Genomic DNA, 27138 nt, shown 5'->3' with positions numbered 1-27138 from the left:
AAAATGTATCATTGGCATCTATCTTTGAGAGATGAAGTAAAAAAAAAAATAAAGGTGACGTTAAAGATGAACTGAAACTAGAACATCCCATAGGAGAATGATGAACAGAAAGTAGCTGCCTGTGGAGGCGGGCTCCAAACCAGACCAAGCTGACGACTAGATAAGAGGAGGCAGTGTCTGGTTCCCCATAGCTTTGAGACCTGCCTCTGCCACAGATGTCACAAGGACCTCTTGAAAAGTTGCATTAACTTTCATTTTGCACTAACGTTTATTCCCCACGTGCCAAAAGTAATGTTAATTGGCAAAAGAGATTTACCACTGAGATTCTGGCCTGGAACAGTCTAGGGAATGAGCTGTGGTCTGCAATTTTGTTGGCCTTTCCTCTTGAAGAGCTTTGCAGATCAGCTTTTTCAGGCATGTTAAAGTGAGTGCTGCCCAAGGGTGCTAGGAAATGGACCGGTACCATGAACAGGGTTTTAGAGCCAAGCCAGAGGACCTCCTTTCTAGATGAGCACCAGGCTTCTGCCACAGTTTGAATAAGAAAGCACTGTATGAAATAGTTCTCAGACGTTTTAAAATCAAGAACATTGTGTAAGAGCTACTGTGGTTTTTACAAAGGTCCCGTAGGCAGATTCCTCTCAAGTATTATCTGGACAAGGCAGATGCTTAACTCACAATGAACTACAAGTTCCTCTTATTGGAGCATTAAGTCTATGAAACCATAGCGTGGTTCTTTTTTTGCTTGGCTGATAGGAAGCTCTGTTTTCCTTTAATTATTGGAACTTTCCTTAGACATGATTTGTTTTTATTCTTAATAACTTCTCCCTTCTCCTCCTCCTTCACTACTTGTCTTGTGTCTATTTTATGTTGGCCTTTTTTTTTTTAATCTTGTCATACTTGTATTTGTTATATGTTAAATGTTATAGAATATTTTTAAAGGATAATTACATAATAGAACGGCCAATGGATCAGTGAAGTTAGTGTGTTGGATTATGGGTAATGCAATGTGGGTACCTACGATCTAATGAAAGTAAAACAATAAAATATTTTTTTGGAAGTCATTAAGGTTGTAAATAAATACTTTAGAAGCTAAGTCACTCATTTTCAATGGTCTACCGTATGTCCAGCCCAATGCTAAGAATGATAGTAAATTGTAAGTTGTAGATACAGTTTACTGAGAATCTAATTTTATTGGATGGGGAAGTCTTACCAACAATTATAATTATTAGCTTCCATTATTAGATGCCAGCCATGTTGGGTGCATTCTAGACATTATCTTATTTACTCTACACCCTCGAGATTCTATTTCAGTAGGTCAGTTTTTCTATTAAATCACTACCTACAGGCGGAACTGAGAGTTTCTAATCCAGAATAAAAGGAAAAGGTGTAACTGCATGCACTTCACGTCCGATGCCAGGCAGAAGCCAGTGAGGCCGTGACATATGCCCATGAATGGAGGACAGCAGCCTGCCTGGAGAGAGGAAAGTATGAGGTCAGCTGATGGAACCACAGATGGGGACATTCAATTCTGGAGGAGAACTGGGAACGAAGATAATGCCTGTGACAGCACTTAAGGAAAAAGCAAAACCACTTCACCTTAAAAGTGATTGTACTAAGAGGCACTGTGGCCTTGCCACAAAAATAGTAGCTCTCCTGAAGGCTGTGGAGGAGTGTTAAGGGCTGAAAACCCTAGCCCCCATTGTGATATTTGGAGATGTGTTGCAGACTGAGTCTCGAGTTCTCTCTTGTCCAGCAAGAGCGGACACAGAATTGAATAGGGGAGTGGGGTAGGGTCCCCACCCTAAGGAGAGGGAAAAAAAACCCAAACCCTCAAGGCAACCTGGCTATATGCGTAGGTGACAACATCCCTCACAACCTTGTAACATGAGACCACTTCATCAGACTGCATGTTTGTGTGTTACCATATAGGAGAGACAAAGAAATAGAAAATGTATTAAAAAAAACCCATGCCACATGGCCTTCAGGGCTCACTTCTTTGGGTACAAACCCAGCTGAGCCGAGCTGGCAGGAATAAAGTTGCTTCCTGGAAAGAAAAGCCTCAGTGTCACGACTCTCTGTGTAAGAATCCTGCTACAAGAGAGCCTAATGTCCAGGAGGAGACAAGAGTCCCAAACCGGGCTTTCATCTCCATATTTATTGAGCTCACAAGATGTTACCCACATGGCGAACTTGAGGAAAACAAGATCTTACACACGTGAACGTGGAGAAAAACAATCAGACAGTAATCATTAACTTGTGTGTGTAAGAAGCAAAGGGTCGGGGGGGGTGGGGTTGGAGTGGAGTTTGTGATCAAGGTAGATTGGCGCCAGGTGGAGGGTAATTTCCTGCAGGTGATGTAACAAGTTACTCCTCATCCCATTATAGTATCTCGCTCGCTAACCTCAGGCGCTTTCGCCCCTGGTGGCGGCTTTCTGCCCCAAGCTTTTTTCTAACCCGTTTATGTAAGTATAAGGAATTCTTGAACCTATGTCCCCACAGAGATGGACTTTTGGGAGGTAATTAGGGTCAGAAGAAGTAGGGAGATACTCAGGTAGGTGTCCTTCACGTAGAGAGACACCTCAGCTTTTGCTCCCTATACCCACGCACACACGCACACACACACGCATGCGTGCAGGTGCAACAGAGGTCGTTAGAGCATGTAACAGACAGAGGCTGCCTGCAAGCCAGGAGAGGAGGCTTCGTCGGAAGCCTACCTTGCCAGCCTCTTGATCTTGGATTTCCCAGACTCTGGAATGGTAAGAAATACATTTTTATTCTCTAATTTATAAGCTACCCCAGTTATGGTGTTTTGTGATGACAGCCAGAATGAAGACAGGGAGTTTTTCTAAACTAGGTAAGGTTTCAGGTATCTCCTTTCTGAACCTTTGCCCAACTCCTCTCTCTGGCCTCCTGTAACTTACTGTTCATTCCTCTCCACTACATTTCTTACCACGATGATAGAGTGTGCTTTCACTAGCAGCAGACTGAGATCTTTGATGGCAGCCACCTGTCTTCTTGGTCATTGGGCTTCCAGAAAGCCCAGTGTCCTGAATAAAATAGGCACTCAATAAAGTTTGTCAAATAAATCAGGAAGCCCTCGTTAGACCTCTCATCCTCGGCAGTGCAAGGAAACAGATCATCACCATGCCAGCAAAACCTATTTAAAGCCCTAAACCACGTGTTACTGGGCCTCTCATAAGATGACAGAAAATCGGAAGTAAAGTGACCAACACATTTTCTCCAGTGTGATGAAGTTATCTATACTTTTTGGTCTGGAAAGGCTTGGACTATAAATCACCGAAACCTGAAATAAACTCGTAAATAGATTCCAGTAGGTTAGTCATAGAACGTATGGTATATTTTCCAGTCAAAACCATAATTCTCGTGAGCAGTCTTGGTGATGAATGGAGCTGTCCTGTAACTTTGCTCTTAAGGTGATGACGGTTGGTAGTTGGAGGTTGATTGTCCTGTTCTCGTATTATAGGCCAGACCTCTACATGTGTCAAGCTAGGTGTAGCTTTAGAATTTTTTTATTTAACAACAAGCTAAGTCTGAGGTCATGCTTCAGACAGTTGTGATTGAGTGCTACACAAAGCAGAGAGAATTTCTAAATTTCCTTCTGGAGAGCAAATGCACGTAAGCATGTTGGTGATTACTCATTTATCCCCCTCCCTGCAAAGCCTTAGTAGTTTTCTGGGGAGCTGATTTATGACAGCAGTATCAAGCTGGAGAGAACAAAGTTCTCTTGTTCTTCTATCTGAAGTTTAGATGGTTATCAATTGTATCTATTTACACGTAAATGAACACACCAGGATTCTTTTACTGTTTTAGTTTTATTGAGATATAATTGACACATGGCACTGGATAAATTTAAGGTCTACAGCATGTTTTGACTTACATATATTATGAAACAATCGCCACAGTCAGTTTAGTTAACATGCATCATCTGATAAAAATACAAGAAAGGGGCGTCTGGGTGGCTCCGTCCTTTGAGCGTCTGACTCCTGATTTCAGCCCAGGTCATGATCCCAGGGTGGTGGGTTGGAGCCTTGCTTGAGGCTCCCCACTGACCATGGAGCCTGGGTAGGTTTCTCTCCCACTTCCCCTTCCTCTCCCCCTCCCCCATGCTCTTTCTCAAATATATTATATATAGATAATATATTTTTCCTTGTGATTTAATCTTAGGATTTGTTCTTAGGATTTATTCTTCTAACAACTTTGAAATATACCATACCTTGTTAACTCTAGCCATCACATTGTACATTACATCCCTAGTACTTGTTTATTTTATAACTGAAAGTTTGTAACTTTTGACTACCTCATCCAGTCATCCCCCACCCTCTTCTCTAATAACCTTTCAACAAGTGTGAGGTGATTTTGTGGTTTTGATTTGTATTTCCCTAATGACTAGAAATGTTGAACATCTTTTCACGTACCTATTGGCCATTCATAGATCTCTTTTTGGAAAAAATGTCTATTAGGTCTTTTGTACATTTTCAGTTAGATTAATGCTGTTTTGCTATTGAGTTGTGTGGTTTTTTTTTTTTTTATATATATATTTGGATACTAACTGCTTATCAGGTATATAGTTTATAAATCTTATTTCCCATTTCATACTCTATTTTTTCTTTTGTTGACTTTCTTTTGGTCTGCAGAAGCTTTTTAGTTTGATATAGTCCCCTTGTTTACCTTTGGTTTTGTTGCTTATGCTTCAGGGGTCGTATCCAAAAACCACTGCCAAGACCATGTCAAGGAGCTTTTTTCCTGTTTTCTTCTAGGTTTCTGATGGTTTTCAGTCTTAAAATTTAAATATTGAATCCATTTTGAGTTAATTTTTGAGTGATGTAAGATAGGGGTCTGGTTTCATTCTTTTACACGTGAATATCGAATTTTCCCACCACCATTTATTGAAGATACTGTCTCTTCTCCATTGAGAGTCCTTGGCTCCCTTAGGGTTCTTTGTGGGCTTTCATTTCTGTTCTATTGATCTATTTGCCTTTGTGCCAATACCATCATATTTTGATTACTGTATCTTTATAGCATAACTTGAAAGAGGAAGTGTAACATCTCCCACTTTGTTCTTTTTCAGGAGTACTTTGGCTATTCAGGGTCTTTTGTGGTTCCATATAAATTTTAGGATTGTTTTTTTCCATTCCTATAAAAATACCTTTGGAATGTTGATAGGAATTGCATTGAATCTATACATAGCTTTTGATAGTATTAATTCTTTCAATCCATGAACACTGATACCTTTGCGTTTATTTTTATCTTCTTTGCTTTCTTTCATCAATGACTTGTAGTTTTCAGACAGAGTTCATTCACCTCCTTGGTTAAGTTTATTCCTAAGTATTTCATTGTTTTTGATACTTTTGTAAATAGAATTGGTTTCCTTATTTCTTGTAAGGACAATCTGTTGTTAGTATATAGAAAAGCTGCTGAATTGTGTATGTTAATTTTATATCCTGCAATTTTACTGAAATCATTGAGGAGATAGAGCAATTTTTTGGTGGAGTCTTTAGGAGTTTCTTCATGTAAAATCATGTCATCTGCAAATGTAGGCAATCTGACTTCTTTTCCAATTCTGATGCTTTTTATTTCTTGCCTAAGTTCTCTGGCAAGGACTTCCAGTATTATGTTGAATGAAAGTGGTGAGACTGGGCATCCTTGTTTTGTTCTTGATCTTAGAGGAAGAACTTTGTACATTTCATCATTGAGTATGATGCTAGCTGTGGGTTTATCATTTATGACCTTTATTTATGTTGAGAGATACTTTGTTAAAAGTTGCTGACCATGAATGGATGTTGAATTTGGTCGAATGCTTTTTCTGTGTCTGTTGAGATGATAAGTTTTTTTGTTCTATTAATGTGTATTTCACATCGATTGATACATATGTTGAACATTCCTTGCATCCTAGGTATAAATCCCACATTATCATGGTGAATGATCCTTTGAATTACTGCTGAATTTGGTATACTAGTATTATATTGAGAATTTTTGTGTCTATATTCATCTGAAATGTTGATTTGTAGTTGTGTTTCTTGGTAGTGGGCTTTCTAGCTTCGGTAGAAGGCTAATGCTAGCTTTATTTTTTTTTTTAATTTTTTTAATGTTTATTTTTGAGAGGGAAAGAGAGAGAGACAGAGTGTGAGTGGGGGAGGGGCAGAGAGAGAGGGAGACACAGAATCTGAAGCAGGCTCCAGGCTCTGAGGTGTCAGCACAGAGCCCTACATGGGGCTCAAACTGATGAACCATGAAATCATGACCTGAGCTAAAGTCAGGTGCTTAAGCAACCAACTGAGCCACCCAGGTGCCCTGGCTCTTGCTGGCTTTATAAAATGAGTTTGGGAGTGTTCCTTCCTCTTCATTTTTTTGGGAGAGTTGGAGGATTAATGTTAATTCTTTAAATATTTGTAATATTCACTAGGGAATTTATCTGGACCTGGGCTTTTCTCTATTGGGAGATACTGATTCAGTCTCTTTACCAGTAATTTCGTTTTTTCATTTTTTTTTTTTTTTGTTTATTTTTGAGAGAGAGAGAGAGAGAGAGAGAGCATGCGTACACACAGGGGAGGGGCAGAGAGAGAGGGAAATATGGAATCCGAACAAGGCTCCAAGCTCTGAGCTGTCCTCACAGAACCGACATGGGGCTTGAACTCGCCAACCGCGAGATCATGACCTGAGCCAAAGTCGACACTTACCTGACTGAACCAACCAGGCACCCCTATTAATAATTTGGTTTATTCAAACATTGTATTTTTTTCCTGATTCAGTCTAGGTAGTTTGTATGTTTCTACGAAATTTGACCTTTCTTTTTCTTCTAAGTTGTCAGTTTCTGCACAGAAGGTGCCCTGGATGCAAGCTGGGGGATGCTGGGGCTCCCACTGCAGAGGGTGCCCTGGCAGGTGAAGCTTACAGGGGCATAGATAGGGCATTCTGAGGCACTCTACTTGGAGGCAGCCTGGCAGAAGAGCTGTAGCCAAAGCAGGCACAGGCCAGAGGTTTCTAGGTGCTTCATGAGGGGGTTGCCCTAGTGGGGCAAGCAGGCATGGGCTGTGGAGTCCTTGGGTGCTGTATAGTGGGAGTGCCCTGGCACATTGCCTGGAGCTAAAGTTGTAGAGGTCTAGAGTGTTCAAGTCTGCCTTGAGTCTGTGTCTTTGGCAAGATGGCTGGAGCTGTGGTGAGCACTGACCGTGGGTGTCCTGATGTACACCACCCTGGGGCCACTTTGGTGGAACAGCTGGGTCTGGTGAGCGCTAGGAGCTGGGGGCTCCTTGAGACAGTAGGCTGGGTAGGGCTTCTGAACCCTCCCCCTGTCTGTGATATTAAAGTGGAAGGGGAGTGTAAACTGTGGCATTTCCCAGTTCCACTGACCCAAAGAGAGTTTCAGCAGCTCCTCCACTGTTTGGCAGGGTTTTAGGGCTGGATCTTTTATATTCTCCTTCTTTTAAGCCATGGCTTTTGGAGGAGATGAGTTCAGGATCTTCCTACCTTACCATCTTGGACTGGAATTCTCCCTTTACCATTTCTTGTAAGGCTCTTTCAGGGTGATGAACTCCTTTAACTTTTGTTTGTCCAGAAATCTCTATCTCCGCTTCAATTTTGTATGATGTTCATGGTTGCAGTTTTTTTTCCTTTTAGCACTTCGAAAATATTATGGCACTCCCTCTGAGTTGCAAAGTTTCTGCTGACAAATCAGCTAATAGCTTTATATGAATTTGCTTGTATGTAACTAATTGTTTTTCTCTTACTGCTTTTAAGATTCTCTCTTTAATTTTTGACTTGGTTTCATTTTGTTTGGTGCTCTCTGTGGTTCCTCAGTCTAGTTGTCTATTTCCTTCCCCACATTGGGGAATTTTCAGCTATTTCTTCAAATAAGAACATAAACTGAGAGGAGAGTGAAGGGATGGATATGTATGTATGTATATATATATATATGTATGTATATATATATGTATATGTGTATATATATATGTATATGTGTATATATATATATATATTCCAAGCTTTTTGTTGGTTACCATTTGCTTGAAATATATATTTTTGTCTCTTCACTCACAGTTTATGTTAAAATTAAAGGTTATGTTAAAGTTAAAATGTGTGTCCTGTAGGCAACATCTTATTGGATCTATTTTTTAAAAATTGATTCACCTGTTTCATGTCTTTTTATTGGCAAATTTAATCCTTTTATGTTTAAAGTAATTATTGATAAGTAAGGACTTACTACTGGGGTTTTTGTTATAGTGATTGAACATTTCTATACAGTGCTTATCATGATGTGTGTACTCTTAATCCCCTTTATTATATCACCCCTCCCCCAACCTACCTCCCCTTTGGTAAACATTAGTTTCATCTCTATAGTTAAGAGTCTGTTTTTGGTTCGTCTCTTTTTTCTTCATTTGTTTTGTTTCTTAAATTCCACAGATGAGTGGAACCATACAGTTTTTATCTTGCTCAGACTCATTTCACTTAGCTTTCTACTATCTAGATCTCTCCATGTTGTTGCAAATGGCAAGATTTCTTTCTTTTTTATGATTAATGTTTCGTTGTATATCTGTGTGTGTGTGTGTGTGTGTGTGTGTGTGTGTGTGTGTATCTATCTGTGGGCACTTGGGCTACTTGCATAATTTGGCTATTGTGAATAATACTGTAATGAACAGAGGGGTGCATATATGGTTTTGAATTAGTGTTTTTGTATTCTTTGGGTACATATCAATTAGTGGAATTGTTGAATCATGTGGTAATTTTATTTTTAATTTTTTTGAGGAACCTCCAGACCATATTCCACAGTGGCTGCACCAGTTTGCATTCCCATGAAAGTGTAAGAGGTTCCTTTTTCTCCACATCCTCACCGATACTTGTTGTTTTTTTGTTTTTAGTTCAGTCATTCTGACATGTGTGAGCTGATAGCTTATTGTGGTTTTGATTTGCATTTCCCTGTTGATTAGTGATATTGAACATCTTTTCATGCATCTGTTGGCCATCTGTATGTCTTCTTTGGAGGCATGGTCTTCTGTTCATTTTTAATTGGATTATTTGGTTTATTGGTGTTGAGTTGTACCAGTTCTTAAATATTTTGGATGCTAATGCTTGGATGTGTCATTTGCAAATAGCTTTTCCCAGTCAGTAAGTTGTCTTTGAGTTTTGTTGATTGTTCCCTTTGCAGGGGGTTTTATTTTATTTTTTTATTTTTTAAAAAAAATTTATCTTATCGTTTATTTATTTTTGAGACAGAGAGAGACAGAGCATGATCGGGGGAGGGTCAGAGAGAGGGAGACACAGAATCTGAGACAGGCTCCAGGCTCTGAGCCGTCAGCACAGAGCCCGACACGGGGCTCAAACTCACGGACCGCGAGATCATGACCTGAGCCACCCAGGTGCCCCTGCAGGGGGTTTTAATTTGATGTGGTCCCAATAGTTTATTTTCACTTTTGTTTCCCTTGCCTCAGGAGACATACCTAGATAAACGTTGCTGTGGCTGTGTCAGAGAAATTATTGCCTGTGCTCTCTTAGAGAATTTTTATGATTTCAGGTCTCAATTTGAGGTCCCTAATTCATTTTGAGTTTATATTTGTGTGTGTTATAAGAAAGTGGTCCAATTTCATTCTTTTGCATATAGCTGTCTAGTTTTCCCAACCCCACTGTTGAAGAGACTGCCTTGTTCTTGTTCCTATTGTATATTCTTGTCTCCTTTGTCAAAGATTAATTGATCTTATAATTTTGGGTTTATTTCTGTGCCTCTATTCTGTTCCATTGATCACTGTGTCTACTTTTGTGCCAGTACCATACTGTTTGTATTATTATATCTTTGTAGTACCTCTAGAAATCTGAGATTGTGATACCTCCTGTTTTGTTCTTCTTTTTCAAGATTGTTTTGGTTATTTGGGGTATTTTATGGTTCCAGACAAATTTTAGGATTGTTTGTTCTAGTTCTGTGAAAAATGTTGTTGGTGTTTTGATAGGGTTTGCATTCAATCTATAGATTGCTTTGGGTTGTTTGGACATTTTAACAATATTTCTTCTTCCAGTTTGCGAGCATGTAACATCTTTCTATTTGTGGCATCTTCAGTTCTTTTTATCAGTGTTTTTCAGTTTTCATAGTATAGGTCTTTTACCTCCTTGGTTAAGTTTCTGTATGAGTGTTCTTTCTTGTCCAATTGTATACGGGATTGTTTTCTTAATTTATTTTTCTGCTACTTTATTATTAGTGTATAGAAATTTAATGGATTTCTGTTACTGATTTTCTGTCCTGCAATCTTAATGAGTTTATCAGTTCTAATAGTTTTTGTTGAAGTCTTTAGGGTTTTCTATATACAGTAGCATGTTATATGCAAAGAGTGAACATTTTATTTATTCCTTAACAATTTGGAAGCCTTTTATTTCTTGTCAGCTTGCTGTGGGTAGGACTTCCAACACTATATTGAATACAAGTAGTGAGAGTGGACATCCTTGTCTTCTTCCTGACCTTAAGGGAAAAGCTTTCAGTTTTTCACCATTGAGGATAATGATGGCTGTGGGTTTTTCATTGATGGCCTTTATTATATTGAGGTGTGTAACCTCTAAACCTCTTTCGTTGAGGGTTTGTATCATGAGTGAATGTGGCACTTTGTCAAATGCTTTTTCTGCATCTATTGAAACAATCATATAGTTTTTGTTTTTTCCTTATTGATGTGATTTGTCACATTGATTGATTTGAGCATATTTAGCCTCCCTTGCATTCTGGGAATGAATCCTACTTGATCGTGGTGAATAGTTTCTTTAATGTATTGTTGGATTTGGTTTGCTAATATTTTATTGAAGATTTTTGTATCTATGTTCATGAGAATTATTGGCTTCTAGTTCTCTCTTTTTTTGTGGTGTCTTTATCTCATTTTGGCTTCAATGAAATAGTGGTCTCATAGAATGAATTTGGAAGCTCTCCTTCCACTTCAATTTTTAGAATAGCTTGAGAAGAATAGGTATTTACCTGTCTTCATTTATTATTACTAACTTTTTTAGAAGTGTGAGGGGACTGAGGGAGAGGAAGAGGATCCCAATTAGATTTCATGCTCAGTGCAGAGCCTGATGTGGGCTTGATCCCACAACCCTGGGCTCATGACCTGAGCTGACATCAAGAGTTGGACACTCAAAACTGACTGAGCCACCCAGGTGCCCCAATACTTAATCATCTTTAGATATTTGGTAGAACACACCTGTGAAGACTTCTGGTCCTGGACTTTGTGTGTTGGGAGTTTTTTTGATTATTGATCCAATTTTATTGCTGGTAATCATTCTGTTCAAATTTTCTCTTTACTCCTGCTTCAGTTTTGGTAGGTTGCATGTTTCTAGGAATTTATCCATTTCTTCTAGGTTGTCAGTTGGCCTATAATATTTCATAATATTTTCTTATAACCTTTACATTTCTGTGGTGTCGGTTGTTGTCTTCTTTGATTTCTGATTTTGAATACTCTTTATTTTTTTAATGACAACGGGTAAAGATTTATCAATTTTGTTGATCTTTTCAGAGAACATACTATTTACCATTTCTATTTTTTTTTAGTTCCTGTTTTTTTTTTTCTGCTCTAATTTTATTTCCTTTCTTCTGGTGTTGGATTTTGTTTTGTTTTTCTTTTCTAGATCCTCTAGGTGTAAGGATAAGTTGTTTGAGATTATTCTTCTTGAGTAGGCCTATATTTCTTCTTTAAACTGTTCTCTTAGACCAGCTTTTTCACTGCATCCCAGAAATAGTGGACCATTGGGTTTGCAGTTTCGTTTGTCTCCATGTGTTTTTTGATGTCTTCCATGATTTTGTGATTGACCCATTTATGGTTTAGTAGCATGTTATTTAACCTCTACATATTGGTGTTCTTTCCAGGTTTTTTTCTTGTGGTTGATTTCTAGCTTCATAGCATTGTGGTCAGAAAAGATGCATGGTCTGACTTCATTCTTTTTTGCTTTGTCGAGACTTGTCTTGTGGCCTAATTTGTAATCTCTTCTGGGGAATGTTCCTTGTGTACTTGAAAAGAATATGCATTGTACCATTTCAGGATGGAATGTTCTGAATATCGGTTAGATCCATCTGGTCATTCAAAGGCACTGTTGCCTTGTTGATTTCCTGTTTAGATGATCTAAACAGATTTACTGTTTGATGGATGTAGAGTGTTAACATCCCCTACTATTACTGTATCACTATCAATTACTTTCTTTATGTTTATTATTAGCTGCTTTATGTATTTGGGTACTTCCATGTTGGGTGCATAAATGTTTACAATTGTTACATCTTCTTATTGGATTGTTCCCTTTATGATTATATAGTGTCCTTCTTTGTCTCTTGTTACAATCTATTTTTTTTTTTAATTTGGTTTTTTCAACGTTTTTATTTATTTTTGGGACAGAGAGAGACAGAGCATGAACGGGGGAGGGGCAGAGAGAGAGGGAGACACAGAATCGGAAACAGGCTCCAGGCTCTGAGCCATCAGCCCAGAGCCTGACGCGGGGCTTGAACTCCCAGACCGCGAGATCGTGACCTGGCTGAAGTCGGACGCTTAACCGACTGCGCCACCCAGGCGCCCCTCTTGTTACAATCTATTTTAAACCAGTTGTGTTTGTTATAAGTACTGTTAATTTTTTTTTCTCTTCCATTTGCATGATAAATGCTTTTCCATCCCTTTACTTTCAATCTGTATGCTTTTTTAGGTCTGAAATGAATCTCTTGAAAGGAGCGTATAGATGAGTCATCTTTTTTTTTTTTTTTTTTTTTTTTTTTAAATCCATCCTGTTACTCCATGTCTTTTGGAGCATTTAATCCATTTATATTCAAATTAATTATTTATAAGTATGTAATTACTGGTTTTTTGATTTCTTGTATTGTTATTTTTGTAGTTCTTCTCCGTTCCTTTCTCATGTTTTGCTCTCTTTCTTTAGTGATATACTTGGATTCGTTTCTGTTTTTGCATATCACTCTTTTTGATTGGTTACAGTTAGATTTATGTATAACATCTGCTTAAAGCAGTCTATATTAAATTGATGGTTGCTTAAGCTTAAACCCATTCTAAAACCACCAAATTTTTACTCCTCTGTCTGCTCCATATATTAAGTATATGGTGTCATAGTTTATATGTTTTTATTTTGTGAAACCCTTGATTTTGTTTTTGTATATACAGGTAATTTTACTGTTTTTGTGCTTCCTACTTGTCTTAATCCTACTAATGATCTTTTCTTTCCACTCAAAACTTCCCCAGTAACATTTCTTGTTGGGCTGGTTTAGGGGTCATGAATTCCTTTAACTTTTGTTTGTCTGGGAAGCTTTTTCTTTCCTTCTATTCTTAAGGATAGCCTTGCTGTAAAGTGTATTCATGGTTGCAGGGTTTTGTTTGTTTTTTTTTTGTTTGTTTGTTTCATCAGTTTGAATATATTATGTCACTTCCTTCTGGCTTACAAAGTTTTCACTAAAAAATCAGCTTACCACCTTCTGGGGTTTCCCTTCTATGTAACTATTTTCTTTTCCCTTATTGCTTTAAAAATTCTCTTTCACTACTTTTTGCCATTTTAATTACTGTGTGTTTTGGTGTAGACCTCCCTGGGTTGATTTTATTAGGGGCTCTCTGTGCATCCTCAATCCATATTTCTGCTTTCTTCTCCAAATTTGGGAAGTTTTTAGCTATTATTTCTTCAAATAAATTAAAAAAAATTTTTTTTACATTTATTTTTGAGAGACAGAATGAGACAGAGCTCAAGCAGGGTAGGTTAGAGAGAGAGGGAGACGTAGAATCTGAAGCAAGCTCCAGGCTCTGAACTGTCAGCACAGAGCCCGATGCGAGGCTTAAACCCACAAACCATGAGATCATGACCTGAGCCTAAGCAAGACGCTTAAGTGACTGAGCCACCCACGTGCCCCATCTTCAAATAAATTTTCTGCCCCTCTTTCTTTCCTCCTCCTGGGATCTCTATAATAAGAATGTTATTATGCTTGGTGGTGTCACTGAGTTCCTTTAGTCTATTTTCATTTTTCACTATTTTTTTCTCTATCCTGTGGAAGTTGATTGCCTTCCATTACTGTGTCCTCCTAGTCACTGATCCATTCTTTGGCTTTCTCTAGTTTACTCTTTATTCCTTCTAGTGTATTTTTAATTTCAGTTATTGCATTCTTCATCTCTTTGTGTTTTCTATCTCTTTGCTGAGGATCTCACTGAGGTCCTCCACTCTGTTCTTAGGTCCAGTGAATATCTTTATGACAATCAGTATAAATTGTCTATCAGGCATATTACTAATCTCTGTCTCATTTAGCTCTCTTGCTGTGATTTTTTCCTATTTCATTTGGGGCATATTCCTCTGTCTCCTCATTTTGTCTAACTCTCTTTATCTGTTTCTATGTGTTAGAAAAGTCAGCTACATCTCCTACTGTTGAAAGTAGTGGCCTTATAAAGAAGAGTTCCTGTAAAGCCCTGAAATGCAATGTCCCTAATCGCCAGAATCTGGTGCTTTAGGGGTGTCTCCTGTTTGTGTTGCATGCACTCTAATGTGGCTGAGCCACTTTTTCCTTTATTCCAGTCATTTGCAACAGCCCACTTTGTTATGGGCAGGGTTTGGTTCCTTTGTTGTTGGTGGGCTAGTCTGGGGCCACGTTGGCCTTGAGTTGTGTCAAATCGGCCATTTGCCAGAGATGGAGTAGCATGTTTTCCCTTGAGATGCTTTTGTTGGTAGGCAGGCCCTGCAGTCACATCAGATGCATGCCACCATTCCACTGCTGGGGCTGCATTTGGACTGGTGTGTGTGGTTTTATTCCCTTCTCCCCAGAGTAGGAGTCACTTTGTAGTGGTTTTGACCCCTCTTGGGGCTGTTTGCACCACCAGGCTTGTGACACTGCTTTGGATGGGCTCCAGCCACAGGTGCACTGGATGGGGGAAGGTTTGCAGGAGAACTTGGGAGCAGGGTGGCAGTGTTAGCAAGGTTTGCCCAGGTCTGCTATGGGAGGGGACCTGGACCAAAGCCCTGGCTGCAGGGGTCATGGTTGCAGGAAAATGGCAGTGCAGGGCACTGTTAACAAGCTAGGTTGAGAGTGTTGATGTTGCACTGGTTCCTGTAGATGTCCATGTATCTAGGCTGGGAGGTGAGGTAGAAGAAGCTCTTTTGTTTTTGGAGAAGGCTCCCAATGATCCCTGCCCCCTCCAGCACACGTTCTCAGATTAGTTAACACACCTTCCTTTCCTACATCCCAGTTGTCAAACTATTGTTTCTATGTTGTACTTCATCAAGACTGTTTGTTGTGCTATGTCTTGAAGGGCAGGGACTCAGTTTCCTCTCACCCCTCAGCTGTCCTCGAGCCGAGACTGCAGAATTTTAAAGTTCCTTGTGTTAAGTCTGCGGATGGTAAGAAATCCTGCATGTTGGCCCCTCTAGTTTTCAAAGCCAAATGTTACAGGGATTTGTTTTCCCTGTGCAGGCTCCTCGTGCCTAGGCCCCCTGGTGCAAGTGTTTTTTTTGTTTCTCTTCCCTGCATCCACAATGCCCTTTCCTTCTGTGGACAGTCTCATGGCTCTTTTTAGCTCCCAATGGTGTCTCTGCCCTTCCTACCCACTTCAATTTGGCCTCATCTCTACATGGGAGCTGTGGAGAGTCTGTTCTGCCAGTGTCCACTTTTTTTTCTAGGTTGTTTACACTGATGTGGGCATTATGTATTTGTATCCATCAGATGATATGAGCATAGGATCTTCCTACTCTGCCATCTTCCCAGGGAGTTTCTTGTGAAATTACTACAGGTTTTTCCCAAGTTATCTTGAGGTTTACATAAAATATCTTAAAATTAACACTGCTTTATTTTAAACTAATAACAACTTCAATAGAATTCCTAAGCTTTATAATGTTAGTTCTTCTTCCCCTCACATTTTAAGTTATTGATGTTACAGTTTACATATTTTTTTAAATTTTTTTTTAAATTTATTTTTTATTTTTTAATGTTTTTTATTTATTTTTGAGACAGAGAGAGACAGATCATAAATGGGGGAGGGGCAGAGAGAGAGGGAGACACAGAATCAGAAGCAGGCTCCAGGCTCTGAGCCATCAGCCCAGAGCCCGACGCGGGGCTCAAACTCACGGATCGCGAGATCATGACCTGAGCCGAAGTCGGACGCTTAACCGACTGAGCCACCCAGGCGCCCCTATATTTTTTTTTAATTTTGTGCAATAACAGACTTTTGTACTTAGGGTTACTTTTTTGTATTTGTTTTTTAACTTTTAAATTAGAATTATAAGTGAATTACACACAACCATTACCATATTATGGAATCTAACTTTGACTATGTTTTTACCATTACCAGTAGGTTTTACACTGCTTTCTTAGATTTTTATGTGTTAAATAACATCCCTTTATTTCCACTCAAAAAACTCCATTAGCATTTTTTTAATGTTTATTTTTGAGAGAGAGAGAGAGAGAGAACAAGTGAGCAAGCCCAGCAGGGGTAGAGAGAGAGAGGGAGACCCAGAATCTGTAGTAGGCTCTGAATTTGTGCTTATAGCTCAGAGCCTGATGCAGGGCTTGAACTCACAAACTGCAAGATCATGACCTGAACCAAAGTTGGATGCTTAACTGATTGAGCCCCCCGGTGCCCCTAGCATTTCTTGTAAGGCAAGTCTATTGGTGTTGAATTCCTTCAGCTTTTGTTTAGGAAAGTCTTTATCCCTCCTCCATTTCTAAAGGACAGCTTTGTTAGGTACAGTCTTCTTGGTTGGCAGGTTTTTCCTTTCAATATTTTGAATATGTAATCACATTATCTCCTGTCTAGAAAAATTTCTGTTTAGAGAACTGCTGATAGACTTAATGGAGGCTCCCTTGTCATTCTTTTCCTGCTTTTAAAATTCTTTGTCTTTGACTTTTGACAATCTAATTATAATGTATCTTAATGTAACCCTATTTGGCTTCAAACTTTTTGTGGTATTTTTGCCTCTTGGATCTGAATGTTTATTTCTCTCCTTATTTTGGGAGAGTTTTCAGCCATTATTCCTTTAAATATCCCTTTTGTCATTTGCCTTGTCCCTCTGGAATTCCCATGAGAGTAATGTTTCTTTGTTTTTAAAGGTTCTGTAGGCCTTCTTCACTCTTCTTGGTTCCTTTTTCTCTTGGTTCCTCTGACCGGTTAATTTCAAATGTCTTACATTTCAGATTGCTGACTATTTCTTCATAGTTGGGTCTGCTTTTGAAGCTCTTTGTTGAATTCTTCAGTTGAGTAATTATATTTTTCCACTGTAGGATTTCTGTTGGATTTTTTTTTTTGATGGTTTCTATTTATTTGTTGAACTTCTCACTTTGTTCATGCATTATTTTCCTAATTTCATTTAGTAGTCTACGCGTTCTTGTAATTCATTAAATTTCTTTAAGAGGATTATTGTGAATTCTTTGACAGTTCGTACATCTCCAATTCTTTAGGGTGAGTTATTTGAGTTTTATTAGTCTTCTTTGGTGGGGTCATATTTACCTAACTTTTGATGATCTTTGATTTCTTACATTTGTATCTGCACATTTGAGTGAGTGTTTTCCTCTTCCGGACTTCGCTGGTTCCCTTTGGCAAAGACAGATTTTGACAAGCCAGTTGAGTTTGGGTTCTGGGACATGGCTGCCAGTAACGTTCTTGGGCAGATGGGGTCTGGTATTAGGGTCTATTTTGGGGTGAGGCAACTGTTCAAGCTCTGAGGTCATCAGGAGGAGTGGGAGGGATGGTATGACACTGAGAACAGTTGTACAGGACTGCTGTTTTGGTTCCGTGCCCAAGTTAGGCTACAGGATGGGCCCCAGAGTTCCTGGATTTTTTGGTCAGGCTTATTCTACAGTTGGATTGGGTACTCTACTCAGAAGTTGGTGGGGCTGTGAATTGGTTTCCCTGGCCTGGCAGAGCAATAGGATTGGTCCCAGGGCCTGTTTGGCTCATTGTTTGGGGATCCAAATTAGGCAAGCATGCACACTGAATATCCTGGTCAGGCGGGGCCCTGGTGTTGTTCTATAGACATAGAAAGCCACGAGTTACGCTCTCTGTGCAAGTCCAACTGTAAGCAAGGCTCTTGGATGGGTTATGCAGCCCCTGATGTGTTTTGGTAAGGTTCTCTGGTCAGGCAGGCTGAAGACTGTATACACCAGAAAGACGGTATATGAATTAGTTTTTCTTCCTAGTGCAGTGGGAGGAGGAAGTCCAAGGCCACTAAAACTCTTTGTGGTCTTGATTTAAGTTGACCTATGCCCCTTGATCCCAATCACAACCCTGACTTTGCTCTGAGGGTGATCAGCTTAACTTGCCTATCTCCTGGCTTGAATGATGCTGGATTATGCAGCCTCCAGGTGTTCTCATCAGCTCTTCCTTTCAGATGGGGCTGAGGGCCATGCTCTTCAGTGGATGGGGCTATGACTTAGCCTTTCTGCCTCGGCATAGGCAGACCAGACTTCAGAGCTGGTGAGACCTCTTGTTTGAGAACTCTAATCAGGCAGACTTGGGCCGTGTCAAGTACCTTGGTCAGACTACACTCCCAGCTTGGTTTTGCAGATGAGCAAAACTGCTGGTTGGGAATGACTACTTGGGCTCTACTGGTAGGAATCTGGTCTGCCAACATCCAAGTGCTGGTTGATGGAATCCCCTCCCCTTTTCTCTGTTATGATTAGATTCCCAGAGTTTATGTGCTGTAGAATCCCCTGTGATCCCTATGGGACAGAACCCGAATAGCGGCTCTCAAGAACTGCCCCCAGTGCTGCAGGGCTGGATGTTACCCCTGGGCTCTCTTTTTCCACTGGAAGACCTGTAGGCTCAGGAGAGATCTCTTGACATGCTGTGGCGCTGGCCTAGGGGAAGGGCACTGTGGTCAGAAGGTAGCTGTTCCTCTTACCCTGGTAATGCAGTCTATCTTCTCTGCGGTACTTGGGGTGCTTTAGCATTCTAGGATTCTTTCAGTGCTGTTTTGTTCATGAATAGTTGTTAGTTGTGACGGGGAGCAAAATCAGGAATGACATATGTCCTGATCTTGGTTATGTCACTTGCTGGTAATAGCATTTCACACCTGTTAGAATAGTAATCTCATTGTGATTTTGACTTATTTCCCTAATGATTGGTGATATTGACCCCCTTTTCATGTGCCTTCAGTCATTCATTTGTCTTCTTAGGAAAAATTTCTATTCAGGTCCTCTGCCTATCTTTAAATTGGATTATTTGGGTTCTTTTTGCTATTAAGTTTTATGAGTTCTTTACATATTTTGGACATTAATCTATTCCTTCTCATATACATAGATTGAAAACATTTTCTCCTATTCTGGAAATTATCTTTTCACTTGGTTGATAGTTTCCTTTGCTATGAAGAAGCTTTTTAGTTTGACGTAGTCCCATGTTTATTTTTTACTTCGTTGCTTGCGCTTTAGATGTCCTATCCAAAAATGTATTGCCAAGACCCATGTCAGGCAGCTTTTTCCTGTTTTTTTCTAGATGTTTCATGGCCTCCAGTCTTACATGTAAGTCTTTAGAAAATTCTTATTTTTAGGCAGACTTTAAGGGAGAAGTTCAGAAAAGAAGTTTTTAATGTGTTGAGACGGTGTCAGTTACAACATGACTATAGTCTTGGCATGTCCTAGAGGATTTGGTAGGCCACGTTCTCTGACTCAGTACTTCATGCTTTGGAGAGCCGGTGTCATTTCCCAGTATGCTCACCTTCACATTATTGAGAACTTAACTTTCTACTTGGAGAGTCACCAGTTCTCAATAAACTTCAGTGATCTGCAGTCACCATTTATGTTGTGGGTTAATGGAAAACCAGGGGATTGAATAGTCTCAGTCTACTAAGTCACACCACAGTCTCTGGGACTCTTACTAGAGCATATTTAGACTCACAACTTTATTTTACAGATAAGGAGTTAGAGGCCTACACAGGTGAACTGAGTTGACCAAGTTCCCACAGCTAATTAAAGACCGAAGACAAGACTAGATCTCCTAAACTGAAAATCAGTCTATTTTCTGTATAGACCCTATGCTATGAATGTAAACTATATCATAAAGTAAAAATATGTTTCTGTCACTCAATAATAGTAGTGGCTTCTAATGAAAATACTGGTAGTACTATTTCGACAATCAGGTGATGTTAACTAGTGATTCTCACACTTGAGTTTGCATTAAAGTCAGAGAACTGGGGCACCTGGGTGGCTCTATCGGTTAAGCACCCGCCTTTGGCTCAGGTCATCATCTCATGGTTCCTGAGTTCAAGCTGTATGTTGGGCCCTGTGCTGACAGCTCAAAGCCTGGAGCCTGCTTAGGATTCTGTGTCTCCTTCGCTCTCTGCCCCTCCCCCACTCGCACTCTTTCTCTGTTTCTCAAAAATAAACATTGAAAAAAACCTTTTTTAAATTGGAGAACTTGTGGAGAAAGGTTGCTGGGCCTACTCTCCATTAGTAGTTTGAGGGTGAGAACCTCGAAATTGCACTTGGGACAGGTTTCCAAGTAGTGCTGATGATAATGCTGTTGGTCAGGAACCTCTGGTCAAAAGCAAACCTTTGCCATTTCCTGCCATTCGTTACTGGTCCCTTGTGCACTGTCCACCAGTGGAAACCACATCTTCAGCGCCTCATCAGGAAGAGTAACCCGTAAACTTTTCTTTGAACTTCCTAGCATTTCCCATTGGAAGGCTGTGACAGCGTGAAGAGCTTTGGCTTGAGTCACACGGCTTAGTATTCCACTCTGCTCTAATTGTTACATGATTGGAGTAAATCATGTAACATGTCTCCTTCAGTTTCTGATCGTAGAATGGAAAGCTTGTCTTCAAACTCACAATTGTGGAAGGATTATATGAGATGATGCATATACAGTATTGAATGGAACTTACATGGTTTATCAATCAAAGGTCAGCCAGGAAAAAAAAATTACAGCTGTGATAGGAAGAATTGAATGACGAGAATAGGTTACTCACATGGTGGAAGGTCTCAGAAACCAGACAGGTGGGGGTGAGAGAATCCTGAGGACTAGCAATAGCCGATAGCTGCCACCACCCCTGGGGCCAGACTAAAAATGGCAGGAGGCACTGAGGCTCTATGTAACTCAGAAGCCAGAGGCTTCTTCTGAGAGGCAGAGCATCCTGGGGCCCCTCAAACCTTGGTCGGGAGGGTTGATCTGGCAAGAGTTAGTTCCGTGGGAGGACTCAGGACCTAGAAGCCAGATGACAAAAGACCCTGGGAATGTAGTTCTCTGGGATACGGAACCGAGCAGGGGAAAAGCAGGAAGGGAATCAGAGTTCCTGCCATACTCTGTTAGTCATTGTTGCCATGACTGTATTTACGTGCCCTTCTCATTTCCATTACTAGACCACGCCTCCATGTCCAGGACCCTTGCTGTGCCTACATGGTGAATGAGTGCCATATACATGCAAAGTAGCATCGCTGTAAATTCACTCAGCAATAAAAACAAATAGGAAAGGTATTGCAGATTAAGAATGATCTGTATGTATTAACTAGATGCTACAGTGAGAAACCTCACTCTGGAGTGTAGCTTTGCTCCCTAAGCCTCACGCCACATCCCATGTCACACTTAGGCGTGTTGAACAGTGCCTCAGGCTGTCCTTGTCCTGTGGGTGTTCAATATACGCAGACTGCAGAATAGAGACAAAACCAGCAGGCGTAACAAAGTGGGATGGATGGATGGGGAAAGAATTGAGGGACAGTGGCCATTATAGCAAGAACATGCTTTGCAATGATATCACATCACCTAGAGGTATCTTCTTTTCATCATTGAGAATATGGTGAAACTACGCCAGTAACACTAACCTATCATTCCTGTGAAGTGGCGTCTTGCGATAATGTGGTATGAAATGTAGGATGAAAACGGAGGTGGGAAGCCCTGGGAACAGCAGTGACGTTTGTTAACCAGAAGAGCAAGAGAGCAATTTTAGAAACGCTTCTTAGATGATCACTGAAACTTCAAACCATAACTTCAGTTTCAAAACAACCTTTATTCTGTTTGAAGACCTAATACAATGCATCAAAGCAACTTAAAACAACAAGACATAGCTCCATTGAATCTATAGCTTGAACAAAATGTCAAGGAGGCACACTCCCCCCGCCCTCCCCCACCCCCGTTGCCTTGTAAAGGCAAAATTACAACTGACCATGACATCCTCCCTCTCGTCAAAAGACCAACTTTATTTTAACAATGTCATATAAACAGATTTGTAAAAACATTGAACAGATCGTAGCTTTTAAAAAATACACACATAAAAATGAGTTTTTTTTGTTTTGCTTTTTTTTTTTTTTAATTTTTTTTCTTTTTTTCTTTTTTTTAATAGCAGCATCCCGGGCAGCTAATGCTATCTCATGGTGACAAGTTTAACCTTAAGTTGAATAGTGTTTCCAATGAACCCAATTCTGTTCCCTTGCTACTCATAATACTAATATTTTATACAACTAGATTTTTAGAAAGTGGGAATTTGGTATTTTCAAACTTTGTCCCATGTGAGGCATTGTGCTTTAAACTGCCCCTTTCTTAAAAGGCCCTGAACTCAGATTTCAGGGTCTGTTCTCCAACTACTTGGATACCATGCATAGCAAAAGCACAGGTGTTAAAACCAGCAGAGTTTTTCTCCCATTAAGGAACATCAGTAGGACTCCCAAACACGTCACTAGTTCATAACCAGCTATATGACAAAGCAATTGATTCCCCACAGTGACAGCTCACATAAACACATTGTGACTCGACACACCGAAAATGAGGATTTCCAAGTTAAGTGAGTCATCCAGACCAGCTCCCCCAAAGGAGTAACTTTTAAAAGCAGAAAAAAAGCCAAAGAATTATGAACTTCTCACTTCACTTGCAAAGTTTTCACCTTTTTAAGACAAAGCAACTTCAAAGGAAAAAAAACAACGAACCACCCATACACATACACAAGAATTGTACTAGACATTTGCTTGTTATGTACTTGAACTCGACGACTGTGGATCTGTTGTGGCTGAAAGGTGTACTGGAAACAGTCCATGCACATATACATATATACATATATCAAGGGCCGTGAACTTGTCAGATGTTGCAAACACATGCTTTTTGCCTTTTCACACGGTTCTGATTTTTCTTCCGTGTGTACGATCAGGTCCCGGTGCTCCCACTTGTACAGCCCTATCCCAGCCTCTCTGCAGCTAGCTTAGCGTCTGGCTTTTATCTTTAGGATGCTACACTGGGTGGGGAGAATCAATGCATGCATAAAAGCATGTTATCAGGAATGCCTCTGCTGTATCCATTCATACTCACGAGCCACTCAGTGTTATTAGGAGAAGACTGTCTGATTGAACGCAAAGAGCCCTTCTGGTCAAACATCTATAAGGACGAATGTGGTGGGTATGCCACACGCAATTAAAAAGGCGTTTGGCAGAGATGTAACATCACAGATCTAGTGAGTTACGACATAACAGGGAATGATGAATCCTGCCTCTGCTGTTCAAAGAGAAACTTTCCTCTTGCATTTATGTTTGCGAAACGCAAAAATAAGGCAGGTGCCTGAATACCATGCCACCTCACCAGTGTTGAACCAGAAACATTAACAAAACTTGGCATGAAACATTCCATCTTCAGTCTTGTATTTCAGATAGTAAATGAAAATTCTACCTAACAGCATACGTGGATGTGCTATCAAAAAAACCCCACCAAAATGCTAGTTGATAAACCACTCTTAATTAGTCGTCAGACTTGTGTGTGAAGGGGAAGGGTGTTTTTAAAGTTGACACTTACAGACTACACCCAGGGGGATCCTCAGTTGTGTGATGAGAGGGAGGCGGTCAGATCAGTACAGTCAAGTGTGAAGGCTGACAGTCCGGCCGTTAAGACTGACTATTGCTCTTGGTATGGATAGCATCATAGCATCATGTAAAGAAGAAAGAAATACATTCTACAGTTGATGAAGTCAGCGGCTAGACTGATTATTTTCAGAAGAAGTTTTAAAAGGAACAACACTGAAAACCAAAACAAAAACCCCTCCCCAGTGTCAGAAAGCAAGCCGTGGCTGAACCACTCCTGGGAAAGGAAAACTGTGATTTTTTTTTAAGATCCTGTTTGACCCTACCCGGAAAGGGACCGTCACACTGATCCTGTGCTGCTCCCCCCAAAAATGGACAGTTTCCGTGGAACAGAATGGACTTAGCATATGCCAGTCAGGGAGAGAGACCTCTCCCTCTTGCCCAGAATTGGAAAGAACACTCTAAAACCTCTTCCTTTCCCCACAGTGATGTGTAACACACACAGTGACTCTGATGAATGAGAAGCACTGTCAGGACTCCTGAAGCGGCCAGGACCTTAACGAGCTCGACACAGCCCAACGCGGTAACGGTGAGGATCCTGTTTATTTGCTTTATGATCTCAATTGAATGGAAAGCTAGGAAAATAACACATGGGCAGATTGAAAATAGTTTTTCAGATCATGCTTCTTCCAAAATGAAGGTTTATGGTTGCAATGGGTAGTCTAACGTTGGAGAGACACATGGTCTAAATGCAGCGATGATACCTTGAAAACAGTGGTCCAAACAAAGGCAGACACTGCCCCAGGAGGCTCCCTTTCTTCCTAAGAACTAGATGCTCTGACCTGCTCCATGGTGTTAGCGTTCCAGTAGGTCTTGTACTTGTAATTAATGTGTAATAACTCGCAGATCCAAGTGGGAAAAGAGTGACGTAGTTACTCATTTCTCTGTAATCAGGAGAAAGTGCAAACCATCCTAGCCCTCCCTCCCCCCACCTGTACATCCCTTTGCTACCTCTCCCCCCCACCCCCACCCCAGATTCAAGAAGTTCACAATTCTTAATGAAGCACACATTACCTGGTACCGTATTTTAAGAGTTTTGAAACAACATTGTTGAACTCAGCAATACTTTGTCATTTTCATATATCTTTCTCTTTTTTTTATTGAATAAAGCAGCTTTGAAGCTTATCAGGCACTGCCCAACAAAACATTTAGTCCACAAAAATCTGTTATGAACTTTTTAAACTTGGGCTAACAGCCAAGTACTCTGTACAAGAAAAAGTGTAAAATAATTCATAGTTTTAATTCTGAAGCCATTTTTTTTTTTTTTTTTTTTTTACTGGCATCCTGTACACATTTCTTCTTTAAAAAAAAAAAAAAGAATCACAAAATGAATATTAACAAAAAAAAATTAGGGACAATAATATTTTCAGGCAACAAAAATTGGGATGGGGTAAGCTTATTCTGAAGGTACATTTAAAACTGAGAACAATGAAAATTAAGAATTGCATAGCACTGTGAATTTAGTCTTCAGGAAAACAAAACAGAAGCTATTTGGTATTGATACAAATCCATCTATTTGATAGTTAGTCATCCATTGTTATGTACATATTTTATATAATGAATGTCCTTTAAAGTCCGGTTTTCCAAGCTCCATTTTTCTGTTGGCGTGGTGGTTTTTGAAGTTTAAAGGAAACACTTTCTGGCATTCAGCTACACCAGAATTTCCTCTGAACGTAGGTGAGCGGACGTTCTCCCAAAACGTCTCTGGTGAGCCGAAGTGCCTTTCTGCTACATACCGTTCATTTGTTAGAAAATGAAATAATCCACAGTGCGATGTGTCTGGGTCCACCGTGCACAGCCCATACCCAGGCTGAAGCAGCCCGGCTCGAGCGTCCCCAGGCCAGGGCTCTTGAGCCCGTCCACCCTCTGGTCTACAAGGTCCCAACTTTGAGCTGGTAAAGCTTCAAAAAGCATTAACAAGCACCATGGTTAAAGGCCTCTTTGTCCCTGCACGCAGAGATTTTTGCATTTCTTTTTCTCTTTGTGTCGTGTGTCCTTGTGGCTTTAAATTAAACCAAAAAATAAAAAATAAAAAAAAAAATTTAAAAAAAAGGACAAGGACTCCAGAAACGTGTGGTCCTGGCACAGTGCTAGGCTGCGTATCTTCCCCTCTACTTTTTTGTCGAAAGCTCGAGTCCCATCTGAAGGCAGATGGCTGCATTTCCTCAGCTCAATTACAGGTCAGGCTGGAGAGGAGCCCTGTGCTTTCCAGAGGCCTCGGGGTGGTTGAGCTCCAGGAGAAGGATCAGAGGACAAGTGCTTCATCGCCTCTGCTGTGCATATACCGGGTAGGCTAGTGTGACGTTGAGGGAGTCGTTGTGCTGCACGAGGGAGGTGTGTTGGTAATGTAGCACCAGCTCTTTCAGGGAGCTGTACAGGTTATAGGGCTCGGCAAAGCCGTAGCCAGTTGCCGTTTTGTTGATGACACAGTGCTTCACTTCGCCATCCACCCTGCAGAGGACAGAGAGAGAGAACAGGGTTTTCAGAAAAGGGTCCTCGTGAAAAAGTACCTTCTGCGGGCCTTGCTCCAGGAAGGGAACACTCCCGGGGGAGCTACGGGCTTGGGCTGCTACCTCAGCTTCCCTGAGCCACTGTATTCTCATCTTGAAGGTGGCAGACGTGTCACAGGGTGACTTTGAGAAACGAGATCGGGTAGAGGACATGCGCACTACCATCACCGATGGCCCTGCCACGCGAGCAGGGCTCTACGGTTAGCACAGGCATGAATTGCATTCTTGCAGACCAGCCTCTCACGTTGCATTTATCCTCAACTCTCTCCCTCCTGTTCAGTAGGAATATTTCTCCGGTTAAATGGAGGGAGATGGCTGGGTGCAATTTTCAGAACCTTTCCTTCCCAGAGGACACTCGCTTTTCTTAACTCATAGTGATCCGAAACTTAGTGTTCATAGTATTCCCCAAACACATGGGACATAAAAAGAAAATGCACCACATGCCAGAAAGGTCTTCTCTTGGGTACAGTGATCTCAAGGCCAATGACCTCTCTCTCTAGCTGTTGGGCCCTGTTCCTGGTGCAGACTTGACCTGCGGGTGGAGCTCTCTTGTGAATTCCCTCATATTCTAATGCTATTAACCTTGGGAAGTAAAACAAAACCCCCCCCGTGTTGCTACTTCCATTTTAAAGATGAGAAGATCGAGACTGCTCATGATGAGATGAAGTAGTTGGTGAACTGAGACCCAAACCCCCGTCTTTGAACTCAACAGCAGGTTTCTATGCTTCTGCCTAGACCTGAAAAACGTTGTATCTTTTTTACTTCCTACTCTAGGTTATGGCACTGTGAGGTTCTTCCAAGCTTGGTTGGCTGAATGAGTGAAACACATCTGCAGCTGTCTGACAGGAGAGAAAGATACGT

General features: G+C 40.6%; 1 protein-coding gene and 1 long non-coding RNA gene across 4 annotated transcripts in view; one reads left to right on the top strand and one right to left on the bottom strand.

Moving 5' to 3' along the window:
• The first annotated feature begins 2665 nt into the window (after positions 1-2665).
• LOC125162009 (uncharacterized) lies at positions 2666-27138 on the top strand. Its single transcript, XR_007150853.1, has 3 exons — positions 2666-2756; positions 24194-24296; positions 27052-27138. It is a non-coding gene; the product is annotated as an uncharacterized LOC125162009 (long non-coding RNA).
• PIK3R1 (phosphoinositide-3-kinase regulatory subunit 1) overlaps positions 21917-27138 on the bottom strand; it is an 87066-nt gene continuing 81844 nt past the window's right edge. For all 3 annotated transcript variants that reach the window (XM_047852475.1, XM_047852484.1, XM_047852494.1), the window contains one exon: positions 21917-26218. In XM_047852475.1, the coding sequence (XP_047708431.1) occupies positions 26029-26218 (190 nt within the window). In that variant the 3' untranslated portion in view covers positions 21917-26028. The remainder of the gene's footprint in view (positions 26219-27138) is intronic.

This window comes from Prionailurus viverrinus, chromosome A1, assembly GCF_022837055.1.
Source record: "Prionailurus viverrinus isolate Anna chromosome A1, UM_Priviv_1.0, whole genome shotgun sequence".
Classification (NCBI taxonomy): domain Eukaryota; kingdom Metazoa; phylum Chordata; class Mammalia; order Carnivora; family Felidae; genus Prionailurus; species Prionailurus viverrinus.
Note: the sequence above shows the minus strand (reverse complement) of the source record. Positions and strands in the feature narration are given on the sequence as shown.